Here is a 27,842-nt window from a genome sequence, read left to right on the forward strand (position 1 = left end):
CCCAAGTCAGACGCTTCTTCCGTTGTCTTGAGTTCAGAAGTGGCTTGACCATGGGAATACGGCTATTGTAGCCCATTTCCCGGACACGTCTGTGAACTGTGGCTTTTGATACCTGGACTCCAGCTTCAGCCCACTGTCTTTGAAGCTCCCCCAAATTCTGGAAGCGGCTCTTCTTCACAATTTTGTTAAGGCTGCGGTCATCTCTCTTGGTTGTGCAGCGTTTCCGGCCACATTTTTCCCTTCCAACAGACTTTTTGTGGATATGCTTTGAAAGTGCACTCTGTGAACTGCCTGCTCTTTGAGAATTTTCCTTTTGTGTCTTACCCTCCTGATGGAGGGTATCAATGATGGTCCTATGGACAGCAGTCAGATCAGCAGTCTTCCCCATACTTGTGATTTAGTTTACTGAACCAAGCTGAGTGTTTTTAAGGCTCAGGAAACCCTCGCAAGGTGTTTCGAGTTAATTAGATGATTCCGGTGATTAGTTGAATAGCCTACTTGTATACTTTTTCATGATATTCTAATATTTTGAGATAGGATTTTTGAGTTTTCTTAAGCTGTAAGCCAAATTCAGCAATATTAAAATAATAAAAGGCTTGAAATAGTTCTGTTGATGTGTAATGAATCCAGAATGTATGACATTTTTGTTTTTTTAATTGCATTACAGAAAATAAAGAACTTTATCACAATATTCTAATTTTCTGAGACAGTCCAGTATATATATATATATATATATATATATATATATATATATATATATATATATATATATATATATATATATATATATATATATATATATATATATATATATTAACATTGGTTCATATTACAGGGCAATAGGGAGATAAATAATATTAATTATTACAAGGAATAAACCATATTTCTTCTTCTTTAATATTTTGAGCTATACAAAAAAGTGGAACAAAAAAATCACATAAAAGATAAAAAAAGATAGCAAGAACAAGGGAGTGGGTAGAAATCTTGCTTTTTAATAAATGATAAAATATCAATTTAAAGGAAAATGATTTTTTAAAGTACTTTTACAGAAATACTACAAAAGTACGACTGCAGAAATGCCACAAAATACGACAAAAATATAACTACAAAATTACACAAAAAAATACTACTGAAATACTACAAAATCTGACTGCAGAAAGATGACAAAATACAACAAAGTATGAAAAATAGAAATAATCTATTTAAAACAATTATAATGACATTTAACACGTAGGTTATCTGCGTGTTTATTTATTCGTAATGAAGGTCTCCAGGATTGGCCCCTGAGCCACATTATTTTAACCGACTGCGGACCACCACTCCAAATAGTTACATACCCCTGCCCTATTCCTTCTTGCTTTTGAGCATTCTTTGCTTCATTGAAGGGAGCGAGGGGAGGGGATAGGGGGCGCTGTTGAGTCGCACAGGCAGTTGCATTATACTCAATGAGGACGGGGGGGGGGGGTGATGAAAAAAACGACTGGGTAGGTCGCTCTTTGTTTTCTAGCAGGGAGGAAAGCCGAGAGACTTTGCGACCGGCAAGATCTTTAACACTACTCTTCACCGCTCGTGTAAGTTTGATTTCCATGCTTTGTAGATTGACGCTCTCGATCGATAAAATAGTTTGATGAAGGTTTCGCGTTTGTAGGATACGCGATGTTTAAAAGAAGTCGTTAAGCGCAGTTCACCGGCGGTGGCGCGACTGCGAGCAATGAATGGAAATGATATTTGGAAATGTGTTGTGAGCGGAGCAGAGGCGAGGGTACGGGAGGCGCTTTGGATCAATCAACAAAAGCGGCGAGGGATGCGCCAAACTTGGACTCGCTGCTGTTTTCAAACAAACGAATTTCTTTTTGTTTAATTGGCCTGGAAAAAAAGCATGGCCGGCTAGGCTAACCTGGCTAACACGCTAGCATGTTAGCTCCCGTCATCTGATAAGTTGTGTAGTTACAACCGTGGTTGTTTGTGCCGACTTCATTCATCTTGTTTCTGGTACTTTTTCCCTAAAGTATACCTCTTTATGACGTTATAGTTTGTAATACTTTCGCGTCTAACGATGAAAATTGTGCTAAAGACGAAGTCTGAACCGACACAAAGTAACTATGACAATGAAACAAGCTAGGCCCAGCTGACGTTGGCTAGGTGAAATATGACAATTTTGAAATAAAAAAATAAAAAACAATTTTCTTTGAATAATTGTTTCGGCGTAGACATGTGATACTGTAAGGTATTTTTCAAAAAGTAACCCAGAAGGTCAAACTTTTTAACTGTCAGTTGCGTCTTTATCAAAAACTATATTTTCGTATGTCGTTGTCATTGTAATGTTATTGATAATATTGCTAACTTAGATTATAGACCGGGCAGGTCAAATTCAGTTTTGCCTGGGGGTCAGATTCAGAATTCATGTTCTCAAATGTAAACGCCAGAAATTTAGCTGTTTTTCCAGTATTACGGTATTCTTTATCATTCACAGTGTTTGTAGCCTACCCTACTTAAAATAATCACTCATGATAATTGTTGGGCACCTTCCTTTAAAAAAGTAATTATAGTTACGTGGTACTTTTTCAAAAAAGTAACGGCCTGAATTAAGCGTCGCTTTGCATGTACTAAAATTGTAACTGTACAATGAAAGCAACTAATTACCATGGAAAGTAACGATTTCCCGTTCCTCAAAACAAATTGAATGTCAAAGATTTTGACATTTTCTGAGCAGTATTTGAATCAGTTGAATAGAGAAGGACTGCTTGTTGTTATAAAACCTTGTAATATTAATTGCACCTAACCAGCAATAGATTAATCAAGTCAAGTCATTTTTAGGTTTGAACAATTTTATTGACACTATTAACAGCAAATAAACAATGTGAGGTTTGAACAATTTTATTTGTATAGCCCTTAATCTCAAAGGGCTGCACAGACCACAGATTATTGCAAACCCCAGACTATTATTACACCATCCCCTGATCTAAAACCTTAATGGGGGCAAGGAAAAACCTCAACATGAAGAAAATGGTGAAACCTTGAGAAGGGATCGCACATGAGGCAATCCCAATTCCAGGATGACCAGGCTGCAATGTGTGTTACAATAACAATGAATACACAGGTATTGATTAGTCCTACAGATGAAGTGCAACAAATGTGAACAAAAATCAATGTAATAAAATAACCATCAGCAGTTACCAGTAAAATGTGACTTTGATAAATTAAATGGAAACATACAATAACAAAAGTAAAAGAGATGAAAGAGAACAAAAGATTTAATCTTACATTTTAAACACATTCACACTTATATTTACTTGCTACTTTTTCCAAAAATTAACAAAGTAACGCCTGAATTACTATATACTGAACGTAACTAGTTACCATAGAAAGTAACTATTTCCTGTTACTTAAAAAAAGTTGCATGTCAAAGAATTTGACAGTTTTTGAGCAGTATTTGAATCAGTTGAATTAAGTAAACACATTCACACTGAAAAAACACAGGAAATAAAATGTTAATATTTATTCATTTACAGAAAAGTTAAAAAAACAAAACTATTTAACCTTTTTATGCTCAACAAATTTAAATTTAGTCAACAACACAGAATCTCAAATTTTGGGGGGAAATGTGTTTGCTAAAATCCAACACCAAAAACATACATGTCATCTTAAAAGGCAATTTAACATAAAAGATAACAACAGGATGAATACGTTCGTACGGTATCCGAACGGTACATGATTGACATGCCTGTTAATTTCAGTAATGACACATTAAGAGTTATCCAGGTAAATATAGCATAAAGAACATGCTTACCAAATTATTAGCTTCACTCCAAATCACAAAATCCAAATGAATATTTATCCTCTGTGTCACTTTTAATAGTAAACATCTCGCCTAACTCGAAAGGTAGACAAAAGTCAAGTCAAGTCAAGTCATTTTTATTTGTATAGCCCTAAATCACGAAGAGTCTCAAAGGGCTTCACAGATTGTTACACTATATTACACAAACTATTTTCAACCGACAAGAGGAGTAGGTTATTCGTATGCAATGGAGTAGAAGTGAGTTTTAAGTTTAGATTTAAACATTTCCACTGAGGTTGCAGATCGAATCTCAGGGGGAAGAGCATTCCACAGCACCGGTGCCCGGATGGAGAACGCTCTCGAACCAGCAGAAGACTTCTTTGCTCTCGGGATCACCAGAAGACCAGCACTCTCAGATCGTAGGCTTCGGACCGGGACATAGGGGCAAATCAGATCTGAAAGATTTTACTTCGCGGTCAAGGTTGAAATGATCAACTCAGGCCAAAGGCGCCCTCTCACGGTTTGGTGTGAAAATAACATGTGAACGGATATACCAGTAATAAAAATTTAAAACTCAATGATATAATCATCTATTAATACTTTCACATATCAGTCTCACGTGGTATAAATTGCACCCCCCGGCCAAACTATGGAGAAAAATTTACGGCGGACCAGATTAAATCATCCAATGGGCCGATCCGCCCCGCGGGCCATATGTATTACTTTCCTGTTATAGACGTTTATTTAGGAACTGATCCTATGTATACGTGTGTGAACGTCTGGACATTGTAGATGACTGTTTAGTTTACCAATTAGAAATTAAAGTTTCAATATGCCTATTGTTATTCCTTTTGTTGCGCTGGTGATGTAACCCAAATGTTCTGAACGGCTGGAAGGACATGTTTTTACTTAAATGTGTTCAGGTACCAACCCAAAAGTAGGGAAATTTTTCATTATCTATTAATTTAAAGCTTGTGTGCAAAATGTTTAAACGATGGCAATAAATAGTGATTACAAATATTTTCACCATAAACGTAAACACATTATTGTGTTTCAAACTCCGTTTTGCTCGGGGCCAGATACAAACTTTATGGGCCGGATCAGTAAAAAATGTCAACGCCAAATAGTTAGCTTTATTTTTCAGTACAGTGGAACCTAGGTTCTCGACCATAATCCGTTCCAGAACCCTGTTCAAAAACCGATTTGTTCGATCACCGAAATCATTTTTCTCATTAAAAATAATGTAAATCGTTTCAATCCGTTCCAACACCTTGAATGTTTACCTTGAATGTTTAACGTAAAGCTAACCTAGGCTAATCGTACGTTCGCGTTATCGTAATCTTCAGTACGAAAGATTACACTAACATGAACGTGTAAAAATAAAAAAAAGGATAAAGAAAAGAATTATGAATAGGATTTCTTACCTTTGTGGTGGTCAGCAGAAGGCGCAGGTGGGCGGTGGGCAGAGGAAAAATATCAAAAGTTTTTCAACCTCTTCCAAAACTTGCGGCCGTTGCTTGCTTATAGCACTCACTCCCTCAGCCACATCACTAGATTTCACAGCCTCCTTTTCTTTAGTATCGTACTGATCGTGGATTTAGCCATGCTGTATTCCCTAGCAAGATCAGGCACTCGCACACCTTCATATTTTGCTATTATTTCTTTGTTAAATGCAATAGTTGTTCGCACTACTTTTCTTTTTTCACCTGTAGCAACTTTGCTGCTTGCACTGACTTTCTTCAGAGGCATAATAAGGGGCTGAAACACTCGTACGCCGCTCAGCATCGCACCCTAGCGTACGCACTCACGCATTACCAGCGTTCGAACTCCGATTTTTTGACCGAACAGCGAAGCAAGAATTTCTCGAAATTTTTGGACTTTTGATTTGTTCGAACTGAGAGGCGTTCGAAAACCGAGGTTCCACTGTACTATGCCTTATTGTTCAGCCTACATTTTTAGCCTGCCCTACAAATTATAATCACGGACAAAAGAGATCTTTTCCAAAAACACACCACATTTATTCACAGACTATGGTAAAACATGATTTTAATTTTTGGCTTTGGATGTGTTAACAATTTGTTTATTTAAACAATTGAGAAAATGTAGCTTTACAATTGAACCAACTCAGCACAAACTGAAGTAGGATCTATGAATAAAAACTTGCTTGCCCCAATTGTCATACGGCTTTGAAATGAAAAAGAAATACAAAATAAGAGTTTTAGCTGTAAACTTGCAATAACATCAGATCTAGTAGACTGGGCCCAATGAAGCTGAGAAAGTACTGCACGATATTGTTGTAACCTTCTTACCAGACTGCATGTTAGCTTTTTACTCCGTCACTGCCCTGTAGCAGTGGAAAGGAGCATTTGATTTATTTTAAGTATCATAACTTTTGATAGAAATGAGCTACAGACTTGCTTTTTTTGACATACTCATAAATTTACAGCGTACTGTATGTTTGACACCCCTGAGTCAGGGGTTCATAGTATTTCTTGAAGCAGAAGACATACATATTTGTGCACCTCATTTTTCTGTTTTTTAACGGTTTCAATTACAAAGTGGCGTACTAACTCAAATTTCTATTTCGCTACGTTTTAGAATGAAATTAAATCAACACAACCTGAGATTTAGTCTTTGTATATTAGCCTGCTACTAGACCAGTAAATCATTGGAATTGTACTGTATTTATTGTTTGTTTGTTTGCACTCCCAAATTTAAAAAGCCACAAAAACACAAGAATGAATTAAAAACATCCGTGAAAATAATGAACTACATGTCATGTGTTCCAGCACCCCATAACCCTTGGGGGGATAAGCAGTTAAAACATTAGTAACTTAAGGATTTGCCTAGCCTAAAAGGGAAAAAAACGTAATATATAATCTGACTTTGTTAGATGATTTGATCTTTGATCCTTTTTATTTTAAGTGGAATTAGGTAACTTGGGAGAAATTTGGAAGTGGTCTTTAATTTTTCGTGCTTTGAGATGTACAAAAAGGTGATCGTGAATTTCAACGCCTTTATAGCACAATCTCGTCATTGATGATTTTTGTTTTTGTTTGTAGGGGTTTTGTTGCTTAGGGTCCCCACTTTCCCCCTGAGAGATGTCCACTCCTGACCCGCCAATGGGAGGGACACCTCGCCCTGGTCCTTCCCCAGGCCCAGGGCTATCTCCAGGTGGTATGATGGGTCCAAGTCCAGGTCCTTCGCCCGGTTCTGCCCATAGTATGATGGGGCCAAGTCCAGGACCTCCTGGATCAGGACACCAACATCCCTCTCAGGGTCCCTCAGGATATCCTCAGGAAAACATGCACCAGATGCACAAAGTACATTGAAAATGTTTCTTGTTCTTTATTATAAATATTCAGTCATTAAAGAAAAGTACTGATTTTTTTATTTATTTTGATAAAATAATCATTTTAAACACGATTTTCATTGTTACACTTTTCCCTGCTTTGATGAGTCAGTATTTTCAGTCACGTGTGCAATTATTTTTCTGTTTATGAATTCAGCCAATGGATACTATGCATGAGAAAGGTATGCCGGACGACCCTCGCTACAGTCAAATGAAGGGCATGGGCATGAGACCAGGAGGGCACAGTGGAATGGGGCCTCCACCAAGCCCCATGGACCAACATTCCCAAGGTAGTGTATTGCAAAGATGTACAGTGGTACCTCGGTCCTCAACCATAATGGGTTCCTGGTTGTTGTTTGAGTATCGAACATTTTTTTCCCATAGCAAACAATAATAAGTATTTTAATTCGTTCCACCAATAAAAGAAATCCAAAAATATTAAGAAAACGTGTATCTAAACAACATTGAAGACCATAAATGTGTACATAATATATATTAAACCTAAAAAAGTTTAACAGTGGTGTGATGGTGTACATTACAGGGTGTGGGAAGCAACTTTTCCATTTCCTCGATTATCTGAGGCCTTTGCTTGGTAACTGCCGTCACTCCCATTGCCATATCATATTTCTTTATTGCTTCTTTATGTTTTATAAAATTTAAAATTGTCAAGTTTGCAAAGCCCTATTGCAAGGCGAGATTGGACCCTCGAAAACCATTTTCATGTTTCGCGATGATTTCCTTTTTCAGTCCAATAGTTTGCCTCACTGTTTTCCTCTTATCCTTCCCTTTATCGCTGTTGTTCTCGGGACCCATATTCAAAAGCAACGAAAAAGCACAAACTAGGAAAGAAATAACTTCAGAAATTACGTACCCCTTCACTCATTTACGGTCCGGATAGAGCAGAGCTTTGCTAACTCTCGCCGCCAGGTGCATCTCGGGTCCACTCGGTACCCGCCAAATCTCATTCGATTTGACTTTTTTCGGCTATTTTGACTCGGCTATATTCGGTCGGGCACCATATTCCGTGTCGAGCATTGAAACATTTTTTTGCGCATATTTTTGGGTCGAACACCGATTTGGTTGAGCATTGAGGCGGTTGAGGACCAGGGTACCACTGTATCTGGCTTTATATCACCTTTAACTTACTGTTTGGGTGAATCATTGATTCTTTTGTTTAAAATATTATCACATTCTTAAAAAGATTACAATGGAGATAATTTCTATGATACAAAAAATCAATTTGCATATAATTTTTGGTGCCCTCAAGTAAAGTAAAAATGTGCATAGTAGTTGCAATGAATAATCCAGTCAACCAGACCGTAAAAGTAAAGGTAAATGAGGTGAATGTTGACATCATGAACACATCTAGCCGGTTTTTCCTCTTGTGTTGTAAATTTGTCAGCATGCGGAGACGGGTTACGTAACCTTACGTACAACTTAAGTTATATTTGCTGAAGAAGTGTGCTTAGCGGGTGAATTAGAAGGGGCCACTTCATTACATTGAAATGTTTCTAAGTTTGTAACTTCATTTATGTCTTTTGTTTTCATCTTTATTTTTAAACTTCTACAATCTATGAGTGAAAGATTAAACAGAACGAAATAGTTGTATCTGCTTTTGTTGGCTCAACTTTCTCATTTTACACTATTGTAAGAATACAGGGAAACCATTTTCTTTCATATGTTGGCATACCAGTCAGGTCTTAATCCTAATGACTGTTTGAAATATGGTTACTGTATTTTCTGCACTATATTATACAGGTGACCTCCAAAAATATTTTGGGGGTCATAATTTTTCATATATAAGATGCATCTTTTTAAAACTACACTAGGATCCACCGTAATTTGTGTGTACCGTTGCGCATTTTATGAACGTACGGTTTGTATTAGTGCAATGATTGATTAGTCGAAAAATGTTGCTAACCCGAATTGCAAAACATTGCATGCAACGAGAATCGAACCCAGGTTGCAGCGATGAGAGTGCTAAAACCTAACCAGTAGACAGTGATACAGATGTCACTCGGCAGGGCAAAGTGAAAGTTGTCCTAAAGATGTAAATAAACTCAAAAAAGCAAGACAAGGGAATTGACTCTTTTGTGTGTGTAGTGATCAATGGGACTTTGTGTTTATTTATATCTTTGAGGACGACTTTCTATATTCGCAATTCTCCCACGTTTGATTATGGCAACATGAGTAAAATTAGTTAAATAATGAGATGACATGTAATGCCTTTTCGAATGTTGCCTGTATCACTGGTGGTCAAGTAGTTAGGTTTCAGCACTTTCACCGCCACTACCCGGGCTTGATTCCCATTGCAAACAATGATATGCGATTTTGGTCAGCGATTATTTGCGATTGATTATTCATTGCACAATTCCGGTTGTATACCGTAAAATTTCATGTACACACATTGACCATTTAACAACTGGAAGTGAAGTGGCATCGAACCGCTAAAATTCTGACGAAGACATGGTTAATCTTATCTATCCCGGCTGACGTTCAAAGAAACTGTGCGGGTCAGATGTATCGACATTTCGTTCTATATACACGTGTACACGAATGACAATAAAGTAAATCTGAATCTGAATAAATACAGTGTGCATTTTAAATTTCATCCACATAAAGGCGTACCGGTTTACGAGGCATATTTTCAAATTATAAAATTCAATTTAATCCTTATGTTCTTACACCCAAGGTTATCCATCACCCTTGGGAGGCTCAGAGCATGCACCAAGCCCAGTACCAGCTAATGGTCCTCCATCTGGTTCCATGATGCCAACTGGTCCATCTGGTCAAGGGGCTGGCCCAATCGAGGGTTCCGGTGACCCTAATCAGGGAATGGGCCGTGGTGCTCCTCCAGGTCCAGGAGGACCAGGTGTTACTGTTGGTGGACCAGGAGGCTCAGCAGGAACCACACCTTTCAACCAGAACCAGTTGCACCAACTCAGGGCTCAGATTATGGCCTACAAGATGCTGGCACGCAGTCAGCCCTTACCCGACCACCTACAGATGGCCGTGCAAGGGAAGAGGCCCATGCCGGGGATGCAGCAACAGTCCATGCCCAACATGCCCCCTTCTGCTGTTCCTGTTGGTGGACAGGGTCCAGGACCTGCTCAGGCCAACTACAACAGATCTCATGGTAAAGGTTTATGTACATTTTTGTGTAATGCATGTATTTTTGTGTGGTATCCTAGTTAAGTATAATGAAAGGATGTGTAAATAAAAGGTATTCTTTCAGGCATGGTGGGTCCCAATATGCCACCCCCTGGACCAGCAGGAGTTCCCCCAGGCATGCAAGGGCAGCCTGCCAATGGACCTCCTAAATCGTGGCCTGAAGGTAGTTTGTTTCTACGCTGATCAATTTGATATAATTTGTGGAACACAGAATATCCACCAATGACTTGCCCTTTAGCATAACATGCACTCCAACCACAAATTCTTACATTTGTTGGCAATAAGCCACAATTGAGCCGCAATCACTCTTTGACACCGTGCATTGTTGGTAGGAAGGTTTATTTACACCAGATAGCATTACTCTCACAACACTATTGGATTTAATGAGGCATACATTTATATGTGTGTTGTGCACTTCTTGATTCTTAAGCCTTTTTAAAAAAACTGAGAGTTCTTCTAAAAATATGTAATTTCTTACACTGACTTATTAAACTTATTTAATGTGTGAATATATTATCTATAATTGTCCTGCATACTAATACCGTTTGGCCCTTTTTACAGGTCCAATGGTGAATGCTGCTGCACCAGCCAATCCTCAACAGAAGCTAATTCCTCCTCAGCCTACTGGCAGACCGTCTCCTGCGCCTCCCTCTGTGCCAACAGCTGCCTCACCAGTCATGCCCCCTCAGACGCAGTCTCCAGGTCAGCCTGCACAGCCCCCACCCATGATGCTTCACCAGAAACAGAATCGCATAACCCCTATCCAAAAACCCAGAGGGCTGGACCCAGTGGAGATCCTTCAGGAGAGGGAATTCAGGTGAAAACTTTTTTTTTCTTTGAGTATTTGTGACTTGGACCGGTTTATTGAAAATTGTATATTTACATATACTGTTCTATGTATAATAAAAGCGTATCTGCTGCTTGTTTTATAGGCTACAAGCCCGTATTGCTCACCGTATTCAGGAACTGGAAAACCTACCTGGTTCCCTTGCGGGTGACCTACGTACAAAAGCGACCATTGAGCTAAAAGCCTTGAGGCTGCTTAACTTTCAGCGACAGGTATGCAATAGGGCAAACATTGTTTAAGACCATACATGACATGATTGCCTGCAGAATCCTTTTCGTATATGTTTTGCATTTAAACATATTTGCATTTTCTCCTTCAGCTCCGGCAGGAGGTGGTGGTCTGCATGCGTCGCGACACTGCTTTAGAAACCGCTCTTAATGCTAAGGCATACAAGCGCAGTAAGCGCCAGTCCTTACGTGAAGCCCGCATCACAGAGAAGCTTGAAAAACAACAGAAAATTGAACAAGATCGGAAACGTCGACAGAAACACCAGGTATGCGATGTTAGATGAAGAATACATGGGCAGAGTATTATATGTCTCCTTCTAAAATGTATTAGAAGCATGGTGACAGTATAGAGTCAAGTTTCAGACTGGAAATGAACTAATTGATGACTATGTTGCTTTTTACTGTAGCAGGGCTCGGTTTGAATGAATTAAGATTCTAGTCTTGTTTGCCACTCATAGGAATACCTCAACAGCATTCTGCAGCATGCAAAAGACTTTAAGGAGTACCATCGCTCCATCACAGCCAAGATTCAGAAAGCCACCAAAGCGATTGCGACCTACCATGCTAACACTGAGCGGGAGCAGAAGAAAGAGAATGAACGCATTGAAAAAGAGAGAATGCGCCGGCTGATGGTAAGGTCTCACAAAAACATGTTTCAAATTATAAGAGTTGCTGATTCACTATATATGTATAATGCTTTCATCTGTCAGGCCGAAGATGAGGAGGGCTATCGTAAGCTTATTGACCAGAAGAAAGACAAGCGTCTGGCCTACCTCTTGCAGCAGACCGATGAATACGTGGCCAACCTCACTGAGCTAGTGCGAGCCCACAAAGCTGTGCAAGCTCTTAAGGAGAAGAAAAAGAAGAAGAAAAAGAAGGTGGCTGTTAATTTGCTATAATCATATTTTTGTTTCAAATGTCAATCATTGTTTTTTATTTATACATTTTTAGAAGCCAGAACCTGCAGAGGGTGGAGCTGCTGCTCTTGGACCTGATGGAGAGGTGAGATTGCATATTTAAAACCAAAATCGCCCCAAGATAGCAATAGGTTGTGGTTCATTTGTTAACCAATTCTCAACTTGCATACAAGTGTGGTTATGTTTTTTTTTTGTATCCCAGCCTTTGGATGAGACCAGCCAAATGAGTGACCTGCCAGTTAAGGTTATCCATGTGGACAGTGGGAAAATCCTTACAGGGGTTGACGCACCAAAGGCGGGTCAGCTGGAAACTTGGCTTGAAATGAACCCAGGGTAAGTGCAATGTATGAAGGTATTTTTCATGTCAAAATTAAGGGTGTGATGGATTTGAAAACTTTCATTTCAAACTTTCGTTGATTCGTACACAGATCAGTCTTGGAAAATATTTTTGATCAGCCCCCCTAAAAATTACAATAATTAACCATCAAGTCTGGTCTATCAATGATTGGAATAGCAGGCTTAAAATTGCTAAAGTTTACTTCCAAGTGTGGCCTGAATTACCGAAAAATCTGGATTACAAGCCGCACCCAGTACATTTTAAAATGAAATGCATTTTGTCATGCATAAGCCGCACCTGACAGTAAGCCGTATGTGCCCACAATGAAACATGAGATATTTACAAAAAAAGCTGGCACACAGAAAGTGCTTTCATGATATACGGTACCTTAACCTCTTAACGTTCCGACGGCCCGCCAGTGTCTCACCCTTACCTTTACTGCTCAGGCGCCCCTAGCGGCCTTTGGAAAAAATGCACAAATTAGTTGCATTATTGCATAAGCCGTAAGGTTAAAAACATGGAAAAAAAGTTGCGGCTCATAGTCCAAATTTTACAATACAGACTGCTGCTAAAATTACCAATTTACCAAACGCGAACTGCTTCTGCAGTGCGATTACAATGCGGTACTTCGAGAATGGGGGGATTGAGAGGAGTCGCCAGACCCTGATGTAAACTTCTAAATAGTGGAGAAAAGGTGCTCGATAAGAATAGAATTTATTGTCACCTCGGAGATTCAATCTGATTTTTTTTTTCTAGTTTAAGCAAAAATAAGTAGGTCATGTAGCCATGTTTTAAAAGGCTGTGGTTGTGAGAACTTTCACAAAAGTAGTATCCTCTATCAAAAAAAGCAAAGGCTAAAACCTTATCCTGAATAACAGTTGTCAAAAGATTGTTCGGGGACCTGCCAACGATGGCTGTGTGCGGCGATGGACTGATGTTTTCCTAAAATATCAGAAATGAAGAAGTTGTTGAGAAATTCTGACATGTCTTTAGTGCAAAGATAAGGGAAGCACGACATATTCGTGTGTGTTAAGGAGGGACATTATTGTTTGTTTTTATTGCACCACTGGTATAAAGCTTATTTCACACATATTGTTGTATTGTGCATACCCATATTTTGGACTAATGCTAAAAAAAATATTTTCAATTTGTAACTTCTCAGAATGAACATCTTGAGTTATTTGTGTTTTCTAGGTATGAAGTAGCACCACGTTCAGACAGTGAAGACAGTGGCTCAGAGGAGGAAGAGGAGGAAGATGTATCCTACCTAAGTTTTCTTTATAAGTTAGACCAATACACAGGATCTGTCTTTCTTACCTTTTGTCCTTTATTTTTGTCTAGGATGAGGACAATAAACCTCATTCTTCTGCAACTCAGAACGAAGAGAAAAAGAAAATCCCTGATCCAGACAGTGAGGATGTATCTGAAGTGGATGTTCGGCACATCATAGAGTAAGATGCCATTCCCCTCAAATGTTTGGTTACTGGGTAGAGGACTGAAGACCATGTCAATTAGTCAATGTCGATCTTTCAATAAGAGGTGCCAACTTCTCTCTTTATATAAAGGCTTCAAACAAATCAAATGCATTTAAACCAGGGAAGTGTTTTAAAATGACTAACAGTTTATGAAATGGTTATGCGTTGGTATCAATAACTTAGTTACTCGTTCATTTTAAACACTGATTTTGTCTCAAAAAGTGCTACAGAGAACCCCTAGTTTCTAGCATGTAAGACACAGTTTTTGTTTGCCCTCAGACATGCCAAGCAGGATGTGGATGATGAGTACGGAAGTGCATCTTTCAACCGAGGCCTGCAGTCCTACTACGCTGTGGCTCATGCAGTCACTGAAAAGGTGGACAGGCAATCGACATTGTTGGTGAACGGTCAACTCAAGCAATACCAGGTATTTTTCTTTAGTGTTGACAAGTTACATAGAGAATAAGAAACCCTACTTAAATGCCTTTTTGTATATATCTAGATCAAAGGGCTAGAATGGCTGGTATCACTTTACAACAATAATTTAAATGGCATCCTGGCTGATGAGATGGGTCTGGGAAAAACTATCCAGACCATTGCCCTGATTACCTACCTCATGGAATATAAGCGCATCAACGGGCCCTTCCTCATCATTGTACCACTGTCGTGAGTCCTGAATTACCTGTATTTGCAATGATGGTCTTGATAGACGGAAAAATTAATCTTTTTTGTGTGTTTAAAAATCACAATAGACAAGTGTGATAAAATGTAGCCGATTCTAAATCATGCAAAAGGGAGGCTGTTTTTTTTCCCCTCTTTTTATTAATACTGGATGGCTAAATAAATGGAATATATTCATTTTTATATTCCGATTCCCTTTTGTTAGTTTAATTCACTGGCTATGGTGTTTTGTTTTTTGTTTTTTTTTTTTAGTGGCATTTTCCTAACATTTTTGCCATCCCCCAATGTTTCCATGTTTCTTCTATTACGAATTGTTTAGCAATTCACCATGATTCATCCTTCCTAGTCCAAACTTTTATTCTGCTTCATAGGACCCTGTCAAATTGGGTGTATGAGTTTGACAAGTGGGCACCATCTGTTGTCAAGGTCTCCTATAAGGTCAGCAGTATTGCAGTGCTGGTATACAATTTTGCCGTCAGATCTTTTGGACCGCACTCAAAACTGTCAATGGTTCTGCAAATTTTTCAGGGTTCTCCAATTGCTCGTCGAGCATTCGTTCCCATCTTGCGCAGTGGCAAATTCAATGTTCTTCTCACCACATACGAGTACATCATCAAAGATAAACAAGTGCTAGCAAAGGTGAGTGTCCAGTTTTAGGTGTCAGCTTTAAACTTCAAATGTTTTCTTTGGTTTTAGAGAATGACCTGATTTTTGAATGTCCTTAAAAAGCTTCGTTGGAAGTATATGATCGTGGACGAGGGACATCGTATGAAGAACCATCACTGCAAGCTGACCCAAGTGTTGAACACGCACTACCTTGCCCCGCGAAGATTGCTGCTCACAGGAACACCTTTGCAGAATAAGCTTCCTGAGCTCTGGGCTCTGCTCAACTTCCTCCTGCCCACCATTTTCAAGAGCTGCAGCACTTTTGAACAATGGTTTAATGCACCCTTCGCCATGACTGGAGAGAAAGTATGTGTTGTTTGTGAAACAGGAGTAGTTCTCAAAAAAGTAGAGGCACTCAAACTGATACTCACTCTGAGCCAATCTCAACTTAACTTGCATACTGCATACTTTTATAGCATTTGTCAGAAAAGTGCATATTTTTAAAATAGTCTTTAAAGATATTGTTCTTCGCCATTAATTTGTCTCACACACCCTTCCTCGCCCCATTTAGGTTGACCTTAATGAAGAAGAGACCATTCTCATTATTCGACGTCTACACAAAGTGTTGCGGCCCTTCTTACTGAGGCGGCTGAAAAAGGAGGTCGAGGCCCAGCTGCCAGAGAAGGTATGAGTCCCCTGTATTTGTCGATGATATTGCATGCTAAGTTAACTCGTCCCTACACTGTCACACATGATTTATTTGAACATCTATGTTGTCTTCACTAAGCAAGTTAAAGTGGCTTTGTTTTAAACATTGATCCTTATGTTGTCCAGGTGGAGTATGTGATCAAGTGTGACATGTCAGCCCTCCAGAGAGTGTTGTACCGACACATGCAGGCAAAGGGGGTTTTGCTCACTGATGGCTCAGAGAAAGATAAGAAGGTAATCCCAAGAAGTTCATTTAAAAATTAAACGGTGCCTAGATAAAGAATTGGCTCCATGAAAACATCACATTGCCACATTTCAGGCTCAAAATGTAAAGCTAAATATCTAAAAGCCCTTTCTTGGACAACATGTGAGACAAAACCTTGAAGTGGAACCAAATTATTTCAACCAAAAACGGAAAAGTAGGCGCTGTAAAATATTGTCCCCGTGTTCTCTCAGCTTAGCCAACTGACTCCAGAAGTTCCCTGACTTCTGAAAGATCCAATGTCAACCAAAATCACTAAATAAGACAGAGTGCATCCGTGTATCATTTAGTCTCAGTTTAAATGCACCTGCTCTATTATGCACTCACAGATCAGTGAAAGGAGACACTGGAGCACAGACATTATTATGAAGACCAAACAACACACCAGGCAGGTCAGGGATAAAGTTGTGGAAATGTTCAAATGAGGAATGGGATACAAGAAGATTTTTGCAAGATTTACACATTTACCGAAGAACTGTGAGCAATCATGACAAAATGGAGAGTGTATAAAACTACTGCAAACCCACTGTGAAAACACCATTCCCATTGTCAAATATGGTGGTGGTAGCATCATGCTCTGGGGTTCGCGCCTCTTCAACAGGGACAGGAAAATATTTAGACTCAATGGGAAGATGGATGGAGCCAAATACATGGAGGTTCTGGCAGAAAATCTTGGGAGTCTGCAATAGACCTGAGATTGGGGGGGTATATTTGCCTTCCAACAGAACAATGACCTTAACATAGAGCAAAATCTGCATTTGGAATGTTTTAAAACCAACAATATAAAGGTGTTGGAACGACCAAGCCCAAATCCCGAACTCAATTCTACAGAGCATTTGTGGAAAGATCAGTAAAATGCACTGCACAAATGTTCACTATCAAACTAAGGAATTTGAGCTGTTTTGTTGGGAGGAATGGGCTTTTTTTGTTCCACAATATGCAAAACTTGGAGATCTACTCAAAAAGACCTGTGGCTGTGATCACAGAAAAAAACTGCTGTAGAAAAGTATTGAATTAAAAGGGGTAAATATTTTTGCATCAATTTTCAATGTTTTTATTTGTTAGCGGAATACACAATGTTTAATACATTTTCACGATTGTGTCTCACATGTTGATTCTTGGAAAACATTTTATTTTTTATTTTTTTCTACCTTTAAGTTTGAAGCCTGAGATATGGCAATATGTCAAAAAAGGTCTCAGAAGAGCAATACTTTTGCAAGGCACCATATTGAATTATTTCACTAAAAGGTATTTAAACTAAAACAACCGTCCCGTGTTCTATTGTTTTGATTTCTTTCAGGGTAAAGGTGGCACAAAGACATTAATGAACACAATTATGCAGCTGAGAAAGATTTGCAATCACCCCTATATGTTCCAACACATTGAGGTACAATTTGTTTTGAATGCAACCTAATGTGAATTGTGAATTAATTACCAGGTAAATAAGTTTGATGACTAATTATAAAATGGTGCATTGGTTTTTCAGGAGTCTTTCTCCGAACATCTTGGTTATTCTGGCGGAATAGTGTCTGGGTATGTGTAGCATACTCTTTTTTTTGTGTGTGTACATTGTTTGCCTTTTAGAATCTTTATAAGTATGTGTAATTCTTGATTCTAATCTCTCTCTCACTAGTGCTGAATTGTACCGCTCCTCTGGGAAATTTGAGTTGCTGGATCGTATCCTGCCCAAGCTTAGGGCCACCAACCACAAAGTGCTTCTTTTCTGTCAAATGACCTCACTTATGACCATCATGGAAGACTACTTTGCCTACCGCAACTTCAAATACCTGCGCCTAGATGGTGAGAGATTGCACCAAAGAATATGGTTAAACATACATTTGATTTGGCTATCAAGCACCAAATCTGGTTGAGAAAACAAATTTACCATGTACCTTATTATTATTACAGGCTTCGTACGTGTGCTTGAAATCCTTTAAAATGGTTCAATTATAATGTTGTGTTTTCAAGGTTTGAAAAGTGCTAGTAAATGCTTGAAATTGTTGCCATGTTTCTCGGCAGTTTGACTCGATAGATCACACATTAGATGAAAAAATGCAAATCAATTTTGTTTAAAGATGACGCTGACGCGCCTGCTCTGGTGTCTTCGCTTTGCCTTTGCATTTCTTCGTCCCTCGTGACTAAAGGCAGCTGGTATTAGTTTGTATTGCGATGTCATGTGAAACGCTATGCCCTTCTATGTGCTGCACTCAATAGGTCAGGTGAAAAGACCAATATCCTGGGTACTGGGAGAATTAGTGTTGAAAGTGCTTAAAAAGTGCATTAATTTTTCCTTGATTTTGGCCATGAATAGGCATACGAGCCCTGTATGTTATATACAAATCCTTCTAATCGGATATGGCAAAACAAAATAGCAGCAAAAGTAGTTCACTGAGATCAACTATGTAAAAGAAGTAAGGAGGGAACATCTTTTTTTACTTGTTGAAAATGTCCTTTAGGTATTCCCATTATCTACATATTATTTATTCCAAGAGGTAACCTTTTATGAACTACACAAAATATAGCAGCAATACATTTTTCACTTAGATCAACTACGAAAAAAAGGAAGGATAGGAACTTTTTTTTCCTGTTGAACTTGTCTGAGAATGGTAATAGACCCTGAATCGGTCACATGTCAAATATATGGAGCATCTATATGGAAAACTAGAGCCCTGACATAACTTGATAGTTTCAATGTGAAACTGATCACCACATGTGAAATGAGAATAGTACAATTTCGCAAACTAAGCATTTTAAGTCAATGTACCAGTCGTTTCCAGTACAAGTAAAGTTATACCATTCTTCTAGGAACCACAAAGGCAGAGGACCGTGGAATGCTGTTGAAAACATTTAATGACCCAGCTTCAGAGTACTTCGTATTTCTGCTCAGTACCCGAGCAGGGGGCTTGGGTCTCAACTTGCAGTCTGCGGACACTGTTGTTATTTTTGACAGCGACTGGAACCCTCATCAGGTAAATCAAATCTTTGTCATTTTCCTACATTTTAGAATATCCTGGAAAATCACAATGACCCACCCTTGGTGAGCTTTTGAAACCCATCTCTGGGTTACCCAAGTATTAGATTGGAGGCTACTGTCAGGGTTGTGGACTTTTGAATAATCCCGCTAAAGTGAATTATAGATGGGATTTAAAAAATGTTCTTATTTTAGTACCACTTTGCTTTGTTCACTGAATACGGTTATTCAAATGTAGTCAGAATTTCCTGGTTATTTTATCCTTTTGAGACATTCCTCTTAACCCATTCACATGCATGGCCGAAGAGTTACTTCTGTATGAATGGTCATTTTTTAGAGTATAATGTCAACAGATTGTCTTGAACACGGGTGCAGTCCACTCACATTTCGCAAACAGATGGTACTTCTGCCTATAAGATTCTTCATGCTAAAAAGGCCATTGCCATTTTCACTCGCCAGACTAAATAATGTACAGTATTACCTCTGTTATCGCAGTCAATGGGGGCAGAGGCCCTTGTGAAACGTGAGAACCCGCAAAGTAGCGACGCCTCTTCATAAAAGCCTCCAAGGGTCAAACTTGCCTCAAGAGGATCTACTTATACGACTGAAAGTACATGACTACAGAATAACAACTAAAAGCTACAAATTAAAACACAAACACCGAATTGCAGTTAAATGATTGTCATTATGCAAAAGCACAACAAAATAGGAGGGCTTCTCCTTCCAGTGTAAAAAAGAGACACAGAGAGCGGCTTGCTAGCATCATAGCATCATGTATCCTCGGATTGAGCCTAGTCTCTGATAATTAAAATATAACCATCATGAATAATAGTTTTCTGCAAGTTTTTGCTCCAGGTCATCCGTTTTATGGTTAATGGATCTGGCCTCTGGGATATACATGCTCCGTAGGGGTAGCTTGTAAGTGCTGTTACGTAGCCCAGCCACTGTAGGCTAGACTTGCAGCCCCTAAATTGCTCTCTCACCCGCCGCCTCAGTCTTGCGTAGCCTACCCGCTGTATGCCAGACCTGCGTCACTCTTGTCTTTTCTCCTGACGGCCCCTCAGTCACTTCCCGTACCCGATAACAATCCACGGTGCACCCGCTGGTGATCACCATTTTTTTGCATTCTTCTGACGTTCTTCTGAGCCTGATTTAATTGATAAATTTCTTTACAATGTAACACGCCACTAAAAGCTAGATGTCACCATGCTTCTCTGTTTGTTTTGGTGGCCACATTGACTTCCAAAGTTAGACTAACGGAATACCCCAGCCTATCACAATCGTGCACACAATCAGTCACACCCAACACACACACACAGTCATTTGCTGTCTGCTGCAAAACATAATGCACAATACGTTTATCAATGACATTAAAGACAATTTAATCAAAATCCGCGAAGCGGTGAACCAGCTATAACCGAAGCACAAAGTAGCAAGGGATTACTTATCCATTTATTTTACAGGACCTGCAAGCCCAAGATAGGGCCCATCGTATCGGTCAGCAGAACGAGGTGCGTGTCCTTCGGCTCTGCACAGTCAACAGCGTGGAGGAGAAGATTCTGGCGGCAGCCAAGTACAAACTGAACGTGGACCAGAAAGTCATCCAGGCTGGCATGTTTGACCAAAAGTCATCAGGCTGTGAGCGCCGGGCCTTCTTACAGGCCATTTTGGAGCACGAGGAGCAGGACGAGGTCGGGGCTCGTGGAGGCTGCCGCACTCGGGGGACGTGGGTGGGTGTGATCCGAGCAAACCCACATTGCCCGCCCACCCACATCTGCCAGTGCGCTGTTCCCACATTTTAGTTCTCTATACTTTCCCTCTCCTTTCCTCTTTTCTCAGGCTCACAACAGTCCAGAATCTTCCTTTTCTCTATTGTATTTGATTCTCACAATAGTTAATATCCAAGCGAGCTCTATTACTTTTTCCTTTTCAATTTCTGATCCCCAATTGATTTTGTTCGGCTTAATTAAACATTACTGTATTTTCCTGACTATAAAATGCACCTCAAACCCCAAAGTGGCCAGAAATTTGACAGTCCGCTTTATATTTTTGTGTGCCTAATGTTTCTAAACAAGGTTTTATGGAAAACTACTGGTTTTTTTGCAATGATTCATGAATCGATTGACATCGCTGACTAATATCGCAAAACTTTGTGTGCTTCAGGATTCAACAAGTGTAGTGGCGGTGAAAGTGCCGGACCTTTAACATTAGACCGCTACTCGTACAGATGACATGCGAAAAGGCAGTGGGGCTTATTTAATTATCACCGATTTTGCAGTGCCAGAAACATGGATTTGTATAGTACATCCTGTTCTGCATTCTGATAGGCTAAACAATCTCACCAGTTCTTCCCCAACAAATGTTATGGAATAGGAAAAACAAAATCTTAAAACAAAATATTACCCAAGCTCTTAACCACGACGTTATTGACGTATAGATGAAGAAGTGAACAATGCGGAACAAATTGCACTATAAATCAGACTCTGGTACAGTGAGTAAAATTAGTGTGGTGAAGAGAGAAATTCAAATCCTTTTTTGTAAGTCATCTGTACCACTGGTAGACTAGTGGTTAAATATCTGCGCTCTCACCGTCACGACCTCGGTTCGATTACTGTTGCATACAATGTTATGCAATAATGGTCATTGACAGTTATCTATTGATCAATCATCGCTCTAATAAACACAGAAACTCTTACAGAGTCTAGATTCCATGCACCGTGTAGTCCGCTCTATGTTGGAAAAGTATATGACCAAAGACTATTTTGGGGGGTGCGCTTTATACCTCGGTGCACTATATAGTGCGGAAAATATGGTAGAACTATTTTAATATTTTAACATTTTTATTACATGCAGTTGTTGACACTCACAGATTTTTGTTTTGCTTCACTGAAATTAGTCACCAGTTGAGAGGAGTGGCTCTCCAACCCAAAACATAATAATGTACGCTGCCTTGTCTTACCACTATTCAATTCTTCTGCAGGAGGAAGACGAAGTTCCTGATGATGAGACTGTCAACCAGATGATTGCCAGAAGTGAAGAAGAGTTTGAACAGTTCATGGTTAATCCCACTTTTATCATGACAAAGATTGTTAACATTTCAGCTAAGAACCCTCTCACCATCTGTGTCACTTTCATACTTAGCGGATGGATCTTGACAGACGACGCGAGGACGCCCGCAATCCTAAGAGAAAGCCTCGTCTGATGGAGGAGGATGATCTCCCCAGCTGGATTTTAAAAGATGATGCTGAGGTTGAGAGGCTTACTTGCGAAGAAGAAGAGGAGAAGATGTTTGGCCGGGGATCCCGTCAGCGTAAGGAGGTTGACTACAGTGACTCGCTCACAGAGAAACAGTGGTTGAAGGTATGTGATCATAAATGGGAATCCCAAAGAAAGTACGCCATTGAACTCAATGTTTTTTTATTTATTTAAATAGGCCATAGAAGAGGGTAACCTGGAAGACATTGAAGAAGAAGTGCGACACAAGAAGACTACAAGAAAGCGCAAGCGAGACCGCGACCATGATGGTGGCCCTTCCACTCCCGGCTCCAGCAGCGGGCGAGGACGTGAAAAGGACGACGAGGGCAAGAAGGCAAAGAAACGTGGTCGACCCCCGGCTGAGAAACTTTCTCCTAACCCGCCGTCCCTCACCAAGAAGATGAAGAAGATAGTTGATACTGTCATCAAATACAAAGACGGGTGAGTTCACTTGAATTTGGTTTGGCAGACCACCACATTAGTCGGAGAAGTCTTGTTTTCCTAGAGTTCTACTCAAAAGTTGTACTGAATTTGGAACTTTTACTCTCTGCCGCCATCTTCTAGCTTTTGTTATTTCAGCCTCAGTCACCACATTCATGATGCGCATGCAAGTACGTGCATTTCTTAGAAGTGCTCTAACAAACTTTTTTTTTCATCTTTCTTGGGGTTTGGGTTGCCATTGGGACCGTATTTGAAGATGGCCTTTTTCACTTTTACCAATATAATGCTATACTTATTAAAACAAAACCCGTGGTGGCAAGCATGGCCCAAGTTAGCCTAAGTCGTCAGCTTCTCCAACCCCATCAAAGACGAGTCCCACAAGTTGGTGTCGTCAGTGAACTTCACAATAGTGTTCGTGGGGTCGGTTCGTAACCGTTTAAGGTATACAATGTCAACAGTAGAAGGCTCAGCACACATCTTCGGAGGGATCTGGTTTTCTGCATCAGGGTGAAAGAGACATTGCAGCAGAGTTTCACAGCCTGCAGGCAGTTCGAGATAAAGTCTATAATACAGCTGCAGAAGAAGGAGGAGACCCCTAGTTAGGAGTGGTTCCGTACCAGGGTCTCCCGGGACGATGGTTTTGATCGCAACGCTGAAGTTCAGGAGTAGCATTCTGACATAGCTTATACATTTCTCTAAATGGCTCGGTGCAGCATGAAAGCAGTGTTTATTGCGTTGTCAGTGGAGAGGTTTTGGAAGTTTGGTACTTTAGATATGCTAGAACACCAACCTCTCAAAGCATGATGTCACTCTCCAGCATTTCCTCCACCCCCCATTCCTCAAAACTAATGTGATCTGCCCTTAACCACACTGCTAGAAGTACGTTTAATGGAGATGGGCGCTGTGAAAAGTAAAGCATAAAAGGGCTCTTTTAACGCAGTTGGGCATTGTAAATGGACACTTATTAGAGAAAATATTCCACTTTCAACTTTTTAAGGACATCTCAAACCACACAGTGCACCTTTAAAATACATGGGTGTTCTATGGCTGCATAACAATGTTTAATTAATGCAGGGGTCAGAGCTAATTGATGTGCCTTCTACCTACTATCATCTCAGTAGTAATGGACGTCAATTGAGTGAGGTCTTCATCCAACTACCTTCCCGAAAAGAGCTTCCGGAGTACTACGAGCTCATCCGCAAACCAGTAGACTTCAGGAAGATTAAGGTATGTCTTTTTTTTTTTTTTTTTTTTTTTTTTTTTTTTTTTTACGAAAAATCCTTCTGACCTGCTCTTCTCTGTCCCATTAGGAGAGGATTCGCAGCCATAAATACCGCAGTTTGAATGATTTTGAGAAAGATGTGATGCTGCTGTGTCAAAACGCTCAGACTTTCAACCTCGAAGGATCTCTGGTTCGTGTCAAAGTTTTGTTCACAAGTGCCTCGGCATTACCAGGTTTTTAGGTGTATTAAGTAAACATTTGGGATATGAAAAGGTTCTAGGGTTGATACAATTCCGCTAACCTTAAAAAATTTGCATTTCTGGTTGTTGTTAGCGGTCATTTGATGTGAAATAATATGCTAAATTACTGTGACTCATTCTAAGGTAGTGTGGTGTATAGTCTGTACAGCCCTTTGAGACTGTGATTAAAGGCTATAGAAATATACATGACTTGACATACAACTTACAGCTGTTTCTTTTAAATGTATGTTTTTCGACTAACATTTTGCCTTTTTTTTTTAAAAATCAGATCTACGAAGACTCGATTGTGCTGCAGTCTGTATTCACCAGCGTAAGACAAAAGATTGAGAAGGACAATGAAAGTGAAGGAGAAGAGAGCGAAGAAGAGGAAGAAGAGTTTGATGAGGGCTCCGAATCTGAATGTATGTATTCCAAAAGAAAGTGAGTTGTATAAAATGTTTAGTTTACAAATGTTCAGACAAGGTGTGTTCTCCTTCAGCTCGTTCTGTGAAGGTCAAGATCAAACTGAGCCGGAAAGAAAAGGGGGACCGTAGTGGGAAAGGACAGCGGCGCCGGGGACGCGGGGTACGAGCTAAACCTGTGGTGAGCGACGATGACAGCGAGGACGAACAGGAAGAGGTGAGAGGTGTTCATGTGCCCATGTTTCTCATATACATAGGAAAATTCTTGCAGGCTTTCAGGGTTAATTTAAATTGGTCCCACTACAGTCTTAAAGACTTGTATTATCTCATCTCATCAGCCGTACCGCTTATCCTCATTAGGGTCGCGGGGGGGCTGGAGCCCATCCCAGCCATCTCAGGGCAGTGGGCAGGGGGACACCCTGAATTGGGTGCCAGCCAATCGCAGGGCACACAGGGACAGACAACTCATTCCCTCATTCACACCTAGGGACAATCTGGACCGGCCAATTCACCTGAAATGCATGTTTTTGGAACGTGGGAGGAAACCGGAGTGCCCGGAGGAAACCCACGCAAGCACGGGGAGAACATACAAACTCCGCACAGGAAGTCTGAAGCTGGATTTGAACCCACGATAGGTTCCCATGACATGAACTGTGCCGCACAAGCGCTAACCACTGCGCCGCCGTGCTGCCCTGACTTGTATTATTTAAAAATATATTTTTAAATAAATATAAATGTGAACTTGATCGAAATAACGTTTAGATTTCTCATTATCTCAATGATAGCAAACGTCAAGGTGCGTCTTTTTACTACGTATTTTGTCAGTGAGAAATAATCTTGCTCAGTAACCCCTCCCCTGTGAAGACATTCGGTTGTTTGCAGTGTTTGTTTGCAGAGCAGGAAATCACTTGTACTTCATATGTTGTGTGTTAAAATAACCTGTAACCATTTGAAGAAGAACCAGCAATTACAAAAGCAGCAGTAATTCTATTCAATACTTTCCCAAATCACTGACATGATATTACATTTAATTGATTTTAAAACTCAGATCGGTGATTGGCATAGAAACAACACTAGTATCTTTAGTGTAATTTAAAGATGGGAATTTTTTTTTTCCCCGTTCAACTCCTGTCTCATTTACCATGCTTTGTAGGTGTGATTTGTTTGCTGTGTCATTGCCTTTCATAACTAGTTTATTTATGATTCAATAGTTTACTACGGGGGCAGTACGGCGGCGCAGTGGTTAGCGCGTGTGCGGCACAGTTCTGAGGTCATGAGATTGAACCTCCTGTGTGGAGTTTGCATGTTCTCCCCGTACTTGCGTGGGTTTCCTCCGGGCACTCTGGTTTCCTCCCGCAAAACATGCATGTCAGGCAAATTGGCTGGTCCAAATTGTCCCTAGGTGTGATTGAGCGAGCGAATTGTCTGTCCTTATGTGCCCTGCGACTGGCTGGCAACTGGTTCAGGGTGTCCCCTGGCCACTGCCCAAAGACAGCTGGGATGGGCTCCAGCACCCCCGCGACCCTACTGAGGATAAGCGGTGCAGATAATGGATGGATGGATAGTTTACAAGGGCATGGATTCATCATAGATCTAGCTTCTTGATTTTGCTCTAAAGCTGGACCAGATCAATGCTTTTGAATTTAAAATGTACAAAATTTTCTTTCGGGGGAGCATCGCCTCTGATCCCCCTCTAGACTGTCCACCTACAAAAGTATCGAAAAATTCTATAGGAAACACTGAAATGAAAATGATCTGCATTTATATAGCGCTTTTCAAGTCAATGACTTCCCAAAGCGCTTTACAGTGTGCTTCACATTTCCCAAAAGCGGCCGTGATCTGTGCAGCCATGTAAGGCGCTAACCTGCTTATTGGGGGTATTGGGGGTTTAGTGTCTTACCCAAGGACACTTCGACAAGTAACACGGACAAGCCGGGATTCGACCTGGGATCCCTTAATCCTAAAACGATCGCTCTACCTCCTGAGCTACTGCCGCCCCATGTGAACTTGATCGAAATAACGTTTAGATTTCTCATTATCTCAATGATTGCAAACGTCAAGGTGCAACCAATAACAGAATGTAGCCTTTGACAGATTTATAAATTGCTTATGTGTGTCCCGAATGATTCTGTAGTTAATTTAGAAAGAAAGTTTATTTATTGTTCGGTTTTCTTGTTTCAGGACCATTCGGGGAGCGGTAGTGAAGAAGACTGAACCTCAACCACTGAATTAATCCAACGACTCACTGAACTACTCGACCGAACCTTCGAGATATGTCTTCAAGTATAGCATCGAGACATTTTGTGGGAAAGCTTAGTTTTACCTTCATTGTTTTTCATGTGTGTGAGATGGGTACATTCTTATGAAAGTGTATCTTTGATATAAAAGCAAAAAAATCATGTTCTATCCACTTCCATATTTAAACATGTTTTCTTATGATCAGTAATGTCCTTTTTCTGTTTGTTCTCTCAAAACTTGACTAATGGTGGGCCATATAGATATTTTTTTTTTTTTGCTAGTTTTTTATTCCTTTGGAAAGGTGAACCGAGAGTCACTGTGTTTTCCTACAGTCCTGTTTTGAAATTTATGTTGCGCATTGATGCAATGCACACGATGAAATATTCCTGGATGTGTCGGTTATCTTTTGTGTAATTTAAGACTACAAGCGGGATCATGGTATGGCCCACCCGCACCTCCTCCCTCTCAAGTTTTGTATACAAACGTGGAGGGAGGGACGGGACCATTTTCTCGTGTCATGTCACTGGATTCCCCAAAAAGTAGAATAAAGGGTTCTCTTAAATGCTGTTGTCTTTTTTCCTGATCTGACCACTAGGTGTCCTACTAACCATAGTTAAATATATACCAGTTGAGACGTACTTTCTTCACTGAGATTTCCTTTTTTTATTGAAGTAGCAAATACTGTATTCCAAG

The 27,842-nt window shown here is 40.0% G+C and overlaps 1 protein-coding gene across 5 annotated transcripts; it reads left to right on the forward strand.

Moving 5' to 3' along the window:
• Nucleotides 1–1,470: 1,470 nt before the first annotated feature.
• smarca4a (SWI/SNF related BAF chromatin remodeling complex subunit ATPase 4a) lies at nucleotides 1,471–27,711 on the forward strand. 5 transcript variants are annotated; one of them, XM_088343250.1, is made up of 34 exons: nucleotides 1,471–1,571; nucleotides 6,841–7,101; nucleotides 7,288–7,420; nucleotides 9,823–10,266; nucleotides 10,366–10,464; nucleotides 10,863–11,118; nucleotides 11,234–11,360; nucleotides 11,468–11,641; nucleotides 11,834–12,007; nucleotides 12,086–12,253; nucleotides 12,327–12,377; nucleotides 12,495–12,625; nucleotides 13,824–13,887; nucleotides 13,971–14,080; nucleotides 14,384–14,531; nucleotides 14,607–14,770; nucleotides 15,157–15,223; nucleotides 15,314–15,424; nucleotides 15,515–15,757; nucleotides 15,963–16,076; nucleotides 16,226–16,333; nucleotides 17,662–17,748; nucleotides 17,848–17,894; nucleotides 17,995–18,161; nucleotides 19,167–19,330; nucleotides 20,796–21,062; nucleotides 22,313–22,390; nucleotides 22,474–22,692; nucleotides 22,766–23,028; nucleotides 24,147–24,255; nucleotides 24,339–24,440; nucleotides 24,779–24,911; nucleotides 24,989–25,128; nucleotides 27,093–27,711. In XM_088343250.1, exons 2-34 carry the CDS (start codon nucleotides 6,880–6,882, stop codon nucleotides 27,123–27,125), a joined length of 4,917 nt encoding a protein of 1,638 aa, XP_088199376.1. In that variant the 5' UTR covers nucleotides 1,471–1,571; nucleotides 6,841–6,879; the 3' UTR covers nucleotides 27,126–27,711. The 5 variants fall into 5 exon arrangements, with proteins under 5 accessions (XP_088199376.1, XP_088199385.1, XP_088199393.1 ...); XM_088343259.1 differs by having other exon boundaries at nucleotides 24,150–24,255; XM_088343267.1 differs by having other exon boundaries at nucleotides 20,796–21,023.
• The last annotated feature ends 131 nt before the right edge of the window (nucleotides 27,712–27,842 follow it).

Source organism: Urocampus carinirostris, chromosome 1 (genome assembly GCF_059441175.1).
Source record: "Urocampus carinirostris isolate Australia breed hairy pipefish chromosome 1, RoL_Ucar_1.0, whole genome shotgun sequence".
Classification (NCBI taxonomy): domain Eukaryota; kingdom Metazoa; phylum Chordata; class Actinopteri; order Syngnathiformes; family Syngnathidae; genus Urocampus; species Urocampus carinirostris.